At 33.0% G+C, this 11,086-nt stretch overlaps 2 protein-coding genes across 2 annotated transcripts; both read right to left on the bottom strand.

The window, feature by feature from the left end:
- Positions 1-1,472: 1,472 nt before the first annotated feature.
- Positions 1,473-2,745, bottom strand: LOC145094617 (uncharacterized). The gene is made up of 3 exons (XM_079032744.1): positions 2,537-2,745; positions 2,022-2,449; positions 1,473-1,935 (listed from the first exon to the last, which is right to left on the bottom strand). The coding sequence occupies exons 1-3, from the start codon at positions 2,586-2,588 to the stop codon at positions 1,627-1,629; spliced, it is 789 nt and encodes a 262-aa protein (XP_078888870.1). The 5' UTR covers positions 2,589-2,745; the 3' UTR covers positions 1,473-1,626.
- Positions 2,746-9,202: 6,457 nt separating this feature from the next.
- On the bottom strand, positions 9,203-9,707 carry LOC145095590 (uncharacterized). The gene is made up of 2 exons (XM_079033442.1): positions 9,599-9,707; positions 9,203-9,534 (listed from the first exon to the last, which is right to left on the bottom strand). Exons 1-2 carry the CDS (start codon positions 9,705-9,707, stop codon positions 9,203-9,205), a joined length of 441 nt encoding a protein of 146 aa, XP_078889568.1.
- Positions 9,708-11,086: the final 1,379 nt, after the last annotated feature.

The raw sequence follows: 11,086 nt of genomic DNA, 5'->3' as shown, positions 1-11,086 counted from the left end.
TGACTGTCGCAAACCTCCACCTTCAGTTGAGGTTTTCTCAACTAAACTTGATGAACAAGGAGGTAAAGGAAAAGTCGGCAAAGAAAACAGAAATCAAGAAATTTGAGAGTGGTAGGAAGATGACAACCCCAATGGTGCAGAGGAAAGAAGTGGGGTCCATAATGAGCTATTTGTTGAGAAGTACCTTTGGGTATGAGTTTTGATAGATCGATGGAAGGAACTGTGGAAAAGAAGACAATTACAGTTTGAAGAACTACAAGAAAAGGGTATTAGCGACTTGTTTCTATATTAGTATTTGTTAGTATTTGTTGCTATTACTGTTAGTATTTGATTATGTCAAGAATGACAATTGCATTATTATAGAATGAATATTCATCAAGAATGACTTACTTTGCATTGTATTCTAATAGAACGTGACAATATTTCCAAGAATTAACGAATGTGTATTCTGTTGTAATTTGTATTTTGTCAGAAAATATATTCGTACATAATTTCCGAATTAGGAGAATTATCATCCCTACAATCAGATTTTTTAAATCAATAGCATCTATTATCTCTTAAAATATGCAATTTTCTCTTTTTAAATTTATGTTAGTTGACTAAAATATCCTTAGAATGAAATTATATGATTTTTTTAATTATCTTTAATTTAATAATTAATATGTATTATTTATTTTCTTAAAATGAGGCTCGAGCTCCAGCCAAGCTTATATATATATATATATATATATATATATATATATATATATATATATATATATATATATATATATATATATATATATATATATATGTGTGTGTGTGTGTGTGTTCAGGTTCATTTGAGACTATTCTAATTTTGTAAGACCGTGAGACCAAATCTAAAAATAATTTTAAAATGCAAAATAAATAGAAAAATCCAAAAATTCTTTTTTTAAATATTATTTTCGAAACTTGAATTAACTAAAAAAATAAATAAAATAAAAATAAAATAAAAAAAATCCGTTTTTTTTTAAAATACGTGAAATATTCTAAATAGAATATTACACTGACATATTCTAAAAAATAATTTTAAAATGCAGAATAAATGGAAAAATCTATAAAAAATAAAAAAAAAATCTATTTTTTTTGAAAAATACGTGAAATATTGAAAATAGAATATTACACTGTACATATTCTAAAAATAATTTTAAAATGCAAAATAAATGGAAAAATAAAAAAAAATTTAAATATTATTTTCGGAACATGAATTAATTAAAAAAAATAAAAAAATACGTCTCACGGTCTCACAAAATATAGGTGGTCTCAAATGAACCTAACCCTATATATATATATATATATATATATATATATATATATATATATATATATATATATATATATATATATATATATATATATATATATATATATATATATATATAGGCTCGCGAAGCTTGGCTCGAGCTCGTTTAATAAACGAGCCTCATATTTAGGCTCGAGCTTGGCTCAGATTTGTTTAATTCGATCTCGAGTCGAGCTTTTAACGAGTCGATCCGACCAGTAGCTTGGCTCACTTACATTGATTACAAACAACATCAAATTATAATCAACATAATATCCATCACTTGGGAAACCCAATATTTCCGCTTTCAACATAACACAGATTCAAACAACTTCTTCCCCTCCGAGCTCACTATCACTATCATAAACAAATATTTGGTGTTTTCCATTAAACTTAACACCACCATCATTCACACAAATCTTGCTCAGCACCTCACAAAGCTCGTCCTCATGAATTTCTTCCAATTCTTCATCACTTGTGCTCACATTCACTTGAACTGACCAAACCGATGCATCATCTTCATTGTCCACAGATGAATCATAATCCTCTAAATTTTCTGGGAAATCCATAAACAACTTTGATATCAAATTCGTTTCCGAAGTTTCATCATTTTCTTCTTGTTGACCAAGAATCTACACGAATGAGATCAACAAATTAACAAAACCCCATTTCAACATAAAGAAATCTAAGAAACTCCATTTATGAATCGGATCAAAACCTGTGAAAAACTATTGCTTTCTGCAACAATGGGAGATACAAGGCCGTTGTTATTCTCACAGAATTCAGAAACTTGAGGTGTATTTGCAGGTGTGGGAGCAATAAGATAGATTGGGGAATGCACAAAACCTTCTTCTTCTTCACGAATCAAATTTCTGGGTTCGAATGAAATCTTTGAAAACACAGCTTCTTCTTCGACTTTTTGTAAAAGGGTCTTCACTTGACCTCTCAACAAAGCCTCACCAGACCCAGGAGTATCGGGTTGTTTGATCAATTCGCTATTTTGAATAAACGTTCTTTTTTTAGAAAAGGTCGATGATGGTGTTTTCAAACTACCAATCGCAAGCCCGACAATTGGTGAATCATTTGTTATATCAATCATAGCTGTTCTTGATTTCAAAACACCCTTCTCAGATTCTTCACTTTTCCCTGAAAAAACATAAAAAGCTAACCATTAAGATCATGTGCTGAAAACCAAGAAATTTTCTTTTAAACTACTGTTGTTTGGAGCCATACCCAGCGCTTGTGATCTTGTCATTGTTCTTGATGATGAAGATGGAGTCTCCATTGCACTTTTGATAGTTCTTTCGATGATCACCGGAAAAGTGTTAGAGCTGCCGGAAAATGATTTACAGTGAAAATGGTGATAGATTTGGGTTGGGAAGAGGAGAGGATGAGAGAATTTAAGCACATAATTATGGAAATTCAGAATTTAGGGCTCTAATAACGGTTCATTACAAAATGTGACCGTTGGAGAGAGGGTTGTCAGCGTGGTTAGCCGGCGGGACATTATGAAACTAGCCGTTACCGTTAGTAATGGATGGGATTGCTTAATTTGCTATGGGCTGATTAAGTTTTAAGCCTATTAATAATTTCAATGATATGGGTTTAGCACTTTAGCCCATTATTTTAACTGATAACCGCATAAAATTGTAAATTTAGCTAAAATTCTTAATTATTTTGTGGAAATTAGCTAAAAAAAAACAAAAAAACAAAATTGTACCGATGGAATAAAGTCATCTGCAATTTCAACAAGCCACATGCGAATGTATATTCGCAGGTGATTTTTTTTCTGTATATATACCTTGTTTTTCAGTCTAAAATCACAGATGGACTATGTCTATCTGCGATTTCTTCTCGTTTTCATCTGCGATTTTGAGGTTTTTTTCATTTTTTTACTATGAAACTGATGGGTTTGACTATGGACTTTATTATATATAAACTTTTGCAAAAAATTATCAGTTTAGTTGTTATTTCTTTGGAAAATTTGTTTAAAACCTCAATAAAAAATGATTGAATATTTGGTTTTTCTTGTAACCGGTGGGAGATAGCAAGTTATTAAAACAAATCTCAAATACGTATGTCCACAGGGAGGTATTTTTGAATTCGCTTTGATATTTTTTAGTATATTAGTTATAGTGAATTTGTATCTTTGGTGCGAAGCAAAACTAGTTTGTTAGACAAATATAAAATTAGTCTTCATTTTCATAATCCTAAATTGAATCATTATATAGCCATGGTTGAAGATATGGATATTAGAATTTTGATCAATGTAATCAAATGTAGTGGAGGAAGAGTTGTGAAAGTGTTGGTGGTGGTTGATGAAGGTGATGCGGTTAGAGAGGGTGGCCTGAGTGGAAATGAGTAGGTTGCTAATTTATGCAGTGATAAAGGGAGCAACAATCCAAACAAGAAGTTAAAGTTATGAATAGGTGTATAGTAGATAAAAGTAAAAAAGAAAAAAGTTATGATTCAAAAAGATGAAAATGTGCATGTTTATGGGGATTATGTTGATGTTGCTAATGTAGCTTTAGATATAACTGACTTAGAAAGCAATTCTGATAGAGATGACTTGGGTGATGAAGTTAAAGCTAAGTTTCCCGATAACCTTTTTTACAGTATGCCCCCTGTACCAGCATGTCCAATTGATATTAATGAAGATATCTCAGCACAGATGGTAGACATAAATCTTCAAAAGATTGAATGTCTCAGTATATTTAAGAACAAAGACCTTCTAAAACGGGCTATTGGGAAAAAATGTCTTCGAGAAGGTTTTTAGACGAGGACAAGTAGATCCACCAAATCAATGTATGAGGTTGTGTGTGTTGCGAAAAAATTGTTCTTGGTTACTAAGAGCAAAAGGAATTAAAAATTCTGGCGGACTTTTCCAAGTGAATAAATTTATTGATGTACACATACGTTCTTCAACAATTTTGCAACGTAATCATCGACAAGCAAACAAATATGTTTTGGGTGGATATCTTGTTGATGTTTTGGCTGAAGATTATAGTAGAGTAAATCAGGGACAAGATATTATTAATGATATGCATTCTCAATTGAAAATCAATATTTAATACCATCAGGCTTGTAGAGCGAAGCAATATGCAGTATTGTTGCTAAGGGGTATGAAAGATGATTCTTTTACCAAACTTCCGGCTTATTTCCACAATTTGGTCGAACATAATCCGGGTACCGTGACACATATTCAAACATATGGTGATGATCAGTTTGAGTTCTTGTACGTCGCACTTGGTTACTCGGTTAGTATTATTATATTTTATTATTATTATTTTTATTTTGGTGTATTTGAATAGATATACAATGTATTATAGGTACGCGTTTTTGTCAATTTTTTGTAAACCGACCCTTGTAGTAGATGGAGCACACCTAAAGGGCGAGTTCAACGACCATGTTACTTGCAGTTACTAAGGACGGACAAAACCAAATATTACCGGTTGCATATGGTATATGCAAAAATGAGTGTACAGATTCTTGGACAAGGTTTTTTCACAAACTACATGATTGTATAGGAAATATAGAGGAGCTTACAATTATATATGATAGGTCTCCATCTATAGTGACATCCATTGCCAACATTTTTCCTCACGCTCATCACGGAATATGTAGTGTCCATTTTTATTTCAACGTAGTAGCTAGATACGGGAAGAGTAAGACAGTTAAATGAATTTTTTGGGAGGCTTGTACGGCGTATATAGTTGATGGTTTTGATGTTGTCATGGAACTTATGAAAAAGACAAAAGAAACGGTATGGGAATACTTAAAAAGTATAAATCCTGAAACTTGGTCTAGGGCACATTTTAGAGGGAACCGATACAATCTTATGTCGTCCAACAGTGCGGAGTCTATAAATGCATTATCTAGACACGCACGTAAGGTGCCAATACTTATGTTGATCGATTTCTTTTCGTGCAACAATGCAATAGTGGTGGTTTCAAAGACGTAACTTTGCAGGTATTAAGTTTTAATATTAATGTTTTTGTTAAATGTAATTGATCTTAACTGTGTAATTTTTTCTATTTTTTAAGCGGAAGCAACAACAACACTCACCCCTTAGGCCAATGATATTATAAAAGAAAACAAAAAATCTTTTAGTAATTGGGATGTTCGCATGATCTCAAGTAAGAAATGCGAGGTCAAAAAGGGGAACAAAACGTGATTGTTGATTTCCAACAAATGACATGTACATGTAAACATTGGTAACTTGTCGGCATACCATGTGGTCATGTCATAAGAGTGTTAACAGTCAACAATTACCAAGACTGCTCAAAGTTTGCATTAAATGCTTACTATACTGAAACACTGAGGAAAACATATAAGGAATCAGTAAACCCATTGCCAAAGCCATCCGAATGGGAGATCCCCGATGATTTGATGATTGTTAAGCCACCTATAATGGATAAACGTCAGCCAGGCAAGCCAATAAACACAAACCGCATTCCATCCCAAGGCAAGGGTTCAATTAGAAAAGAGTGTTCTACATGTGGTCAAGCAGGACACATGAGAAACGATTTTTCTGGAAGGGCGTCCAGTAGTGTAGCACGTTGCACGAGAATTTCTACTAAAAAACAACATTTAATATTGTTGCTTCTGTGAGTTGCTCACAAACCTATGACGCCGATTTTGATATAAAACAACCTTAAATTGAAGAGTTGTTAACTTATTATGTATTGTAATGTTTTTATTAAATCTTATAAGATGTTGTTATGCTTTCATATTTTAATTTAGTTTGTAGATTATAACAACAAATGAAGCTTTTATATTCTATTATAACAACAATTTTTTAACTAATTATTAAACTCAAGGAACTATAATGGGTACTACTCTTTCTCAATTGTTATATAGTCATCCATAATTCTCATTTTATCTTCCAAACGACCCTTTTGCACCCTAAGCTGTATCATCTCCGTGTCCTTGTCAGCAAACCATTTTTTAATGATTTTGATTGTCTTCTTAGTCTTTTTTATTCATTCTTCATGCTCTTTGATTTTCCTTTTATTGAGGTCTATCCATTCTTGAGCTTGTTTTCATTCCGATGCAATAAGATTATTACATTGACTGAGAAGTTAGGATGACTCTTTATCTTGTTTTTGTTCTTCTTCAGACTTTTTTAATTCTTCAAAATTTTCATCCGACATATATGGGCCTGCTAGAGGGTGTAAAAAAGGGTCGACTGGATCACGGTAGTAACAATCTACTTCGTTGCATGAGCAAAATTTGAATTTTTCGGAGGAACTCATAATAAAGTTGAGATTTTATTTGGTATTTGTAATAATAAAATGGTGCTATAAGTCGTGTTTATACATACTAGTAATATCCAAATCATAGTCCAAATGCAACCATTTCGTAGTCAGAGTTGTAGTTCATAGTCAAACTTTGAAATGACTACACATTAATGACAAGTCACTATAGTAACCTGCAAATCGTAGTCAAACTTCGAAATGACAACACATAAATGACTGTTTGACATGATAAGTCACTACAATAACCTGCAAATCATAGTTCAAATGTAACCATTTCGTAGTCAGATTTCAAAACTCCTCTTTTTATTATTATAAATAGTTGTTTAAGCTCTACAAAACGAACACCCATATCATCTAAACGAAACCAACTCTCATATTCAGAAATGCCGTCGAATGCAGCATCTTCTTCGAATGAAGTATCTGGTTCCAATTCTGAACGACCGTGGATGAAAAACAAGGTTTTGGTTCTAACAAGATGTTGGCTTAGTGTTAAGGAGGGTGTAACGTTACTCGCTCCCCCGCATTGCCTAGTAGGTGATGAATGGACCCGCATAACAGCTTTGTTCAACAATGAGATGGGAGAAGGACAACACCGACAACAATCATATATTTTCAGTAAATGGATGGATGTAAAGGAAGAAGGCACATGGTTCAATCGAGCGTGTAATTATGCGAAAAATTCTAAATTTCGTTATGTAGACGACGAAGAATTCTTGGAAGTTGTTAAAGATTTTTACATCTTGGAGCGTGAAGGCAGAGACTTCGAATATGAGGAAGTTTGGAAGGTTGTTAAAAATAATTAGTATTTCATGTAGACGGCTCTATTTCCGTTAAAAAAACCCATGGAATTGTTTTAAGTTTAATTCTTTTTTGGTAGTAATGTTTTAAGTTTAATGTTTCATGGAATTGTTGTTAGTTTAATGCTTTAAGTTTAATGCGTTGTTGTTAGTAATGTTTTAAGTTTAAGGCAGAGACTTCGAATATTTGTATTGTTTTAATTTTAATGGTTCATGAAATTGTTGTTAGTAATGTATTGTAATGTATCGTTAAAAATAATGCAACGAGTATTTATAATTAACATCAAACAGAGGAGGCGCATCTAATACAGACGTAATACATGAAAATAGCCTAGCACAACATAGAAATAGATATTAAATAAACGGGGCATATTTAAAAATATTCCAAGAGGCTTCAAACTAGAATTCCAAGCCGTCACTTAATGATTTGTATTCCTCCTTAGCAGCTTCCAAGATGACCTTCTCAGTAGCATTTAAACGAGCGTCGTCAATTTTGGTATAAAGATCGTTGAATGAACTTCAGTTTTGATTTCATACCATTTCGCTAAGATACCTAGTTCTTCATGATGGTTTGTTGTAGACATTTGATTTTCAGCGTTGAAGATATTGGTTAAACGAGTCCAAAACATCGTATCGTTCAACTTGCTGGTCTCGTACACATGAATATATGCATGAGTAAGAACCAAGTACTCCTTATTGCTCCATGGTATTGAAGTCATTTTCAGTGAAACAAAGAGAGTAAATTTTCAAAAATAATATATGAATAACTAAAATATCGTTTAGTAAAATTTTTATTAACTAAAAGGAAATTTATAGTAGTTTATACACAAAATCGCAGTCAAATTTTTTAATTTGTCTGCAATTCATAGTCCAACTTAACTGAAGAACGCACTGTACTAACTGAGAACACAAGAGATGATTGTTCGAGTTGACAAGCCATTGCATCGAATGACACCACAATGCACTGTTGTTTGAGTTGACAATAGAAGAGATGCATGTTTGAGTTGACAAGCCATTGCACTGGGAAAAGAAAACTGTTTGAATTGACAACATAGTTTCAGTTACAATAAGGGGCCGCTATAAATAGTTGTTCATATCCATTTTAATTGTATCACATTACAATTTTACCTTGCAACTATGGACTCACATGTACCACTTAGATGGACCAACGAAGAATAGGTCACTTTGGTTCAAGCTTGGATCATAATCGTAGAGGAGGATTTTCCACCTGGTCTGCCAGAAGTTCGCGCTGGATCATTTTGGTCTCATGTCTGTCATTTGTTGCACCATCAAATGACCCGTACTCAATATCAAAGAAGAAGAGATGTCAAAGCGAAGTTTCTGGATTTGAAAAAAAAAGAGTGAAGCATTTTCAATGTATTTACAACGAGCTAGATAATGAACATGCAGATATGGATGAAGACATTCTCATACAGGTGGCTATGGAACTATACTGTTTTGAATCTAATGCTAGGGAGTTTACGCATGGGGGTGCATGGAATCTTTTAAAGAATGTCCCTCGCTTTTAATATGCATGTTAGTTACATTGTTTGTTTTCGTTAGTTACGTTGTTTGTTTTTGTACGTGTGTTTTGTGACTCCTTAATGAATGTCCCTCACTTTTAATATATGTTGTTTCCTTAATGACGATTAAAAATGAATTAAGAAAACACATACATGGTCATTTCATTAAAACATTAACCCATAACTAGTACATAATATGACATAAAATGCAACCGCGTACATGAATAACTACTACATAATAGGAAATAAAATGCAAACGGGGTACTTGAATAACTACTTCTATTTGGGAGGTAACAAGACCACCCTTTCATTTGGTATTTCCTAGTGCACAAGTGATGGTATTGGATTCACCGTCTCAGATCTGCATGCAACTCGATACACGACAACAGTCAACTTATAGCCAACCATTTCATGAATGGCTTCAGACGTACGGGTTCTTAGCGATGCTATAGTGTGCCCACATGGAATACCGCTTTTTTGCCATTTCCCACAACTACATACCCTACGTTCAAGTTGTACTTTCTTGGTGTCAAAATTGTCATCGACTTCAAATGTATCCCCATACATACGTCTTGCCACCCAATTATAAGACTTGTTCACACGCTTTTGAATCTTATTCTCAACATAAGGGGTCACTCCAACATACATCCTCCCTGTAATATTTGTTAATTTATAAATAATAACACAAGAAAAAGCAAACTATAAGTATAAAGTTACTTGCAACTTCATCTTGTTCATCATACGTTGATTGTGTCAACTTATTGATTAACTCACTTATCGTTTTTATAGGTAACTCATGTGTGGACGTGGATATATTTTTCACCATTTCAGGAATATCAATCGATTTAACATTTTAACGTAGTTTCGGGAAAAATTCTCGTGCCCATTTTGAAATTGCTATATTGTCAAGCCAGAAAATTAGACTCCTAAGCAAGGTGCAGAAAGGTGGTTTCCTAGATACACTTTTCAAACTTTCCAAACACAAGTAAAAATCATGAACACTATATGCATTGCATGACTTCCAAAACAATGTTTCGACTTCCGTATCATTATGTCCGATAGAATCTCATATTTTTCGAGCTATATCTTTAGGACAATACCCATGATACGAATCTGGGTAGACTCTCTCAACAGCAAAGTCTATTTTATCACATAGGTTGCTTATAAAACCAACCTTTGTATCCTCACCTAAAAATTCTTTTAACTTCATCATGAACCATTCCCAAGATTCTTCACACTCTAAGGTTCCTAAACCAACTGCTAAGAGTAGGGGTTCATGGTTTCCGTCTAAAGCCACTGCAAAGTACATTGTTGTCAGATAATTGCCAAGTAAGTGTAAATAACCCACATATATTAACGGTATCATGCACCTAAGGAAGGTACGGATCTACATAAAAAACATACTTATATTAGTGACAAGCAAAATTTAAACAAGGTACATTACCTAGAACTATTAGTTAACTCAATAAAATAAAGATGTTATACCACGTAACCTAAAGCCATGGAACATAATTGAAAGCGATTGGTATCTGTTTTCTTGATGGCTATGAAGGTATTATGATTTGTTCTTTGAAGATTATGCAAGAATATTGGTAGGTGACAAAAGCTTCTTTCGGTGTAAGTACTCATTTTCACAAGTAATGAAAGTGTTTTACAATCATCACACGAATCCAATTATAATTATACACAAGTTTTGCTTGTCTGCAACATAGTTCAACTTGAAGGATTCATAGTCAACCCATATGATTCCATAGTCAAACATCACATATCGACAAGACAAAACATTGTACTTGTCTGCAGTTCATAGTTCAACTTTTTGAATTCATAGTCAAACCATATGATTTCATAGTCAAACTTCACTAATCGACAAGACAAGACATTGTACTTGTCTGCAATTCATAGTTCAACTTTTTGAATTCATAGTCAAACCAGTTTATTTTATAGTCAATTTTTAATGATTGACAAGACAATGCAGTGTACTTGTCTGTAATCAAATTTCTTGTATAAATGGGTAATAATCACTCCATGAAATTTATTTGTGAAGTAAGTCATATTTGATCAAATAAATCAAGGGAATGGCATACTACAATTGCGGAGGTGAACATATCATTAGGATATCGGGTACAGCTAAAAATATAGGAAGATTATTTTACGCTTACCCATATATGTTATCATGATCTTAAGTTCCTTGATATTTGCGCCCAT

Source organism: Lactuca serriola, chromosome 3 (assembly GCF_051521515.1).
Source record: "Lactuca serriola cultivar US96UC23 chromosome 3, Lser_US96UC23_V15, whole genome shotgun sequence".
NCBI classification, from domain to species: domain Eukaryota; kingdom Viridiplantae; phylum Streptophyta; class Magnoliopsida; order Asterales; family Asteraceae; genus Lactuca; species Lactuca serriola.
Note: the sequence above shows the minus strand (reverse complement) of the source record. Positions and strands in the feature narration are given on the sequence as shown.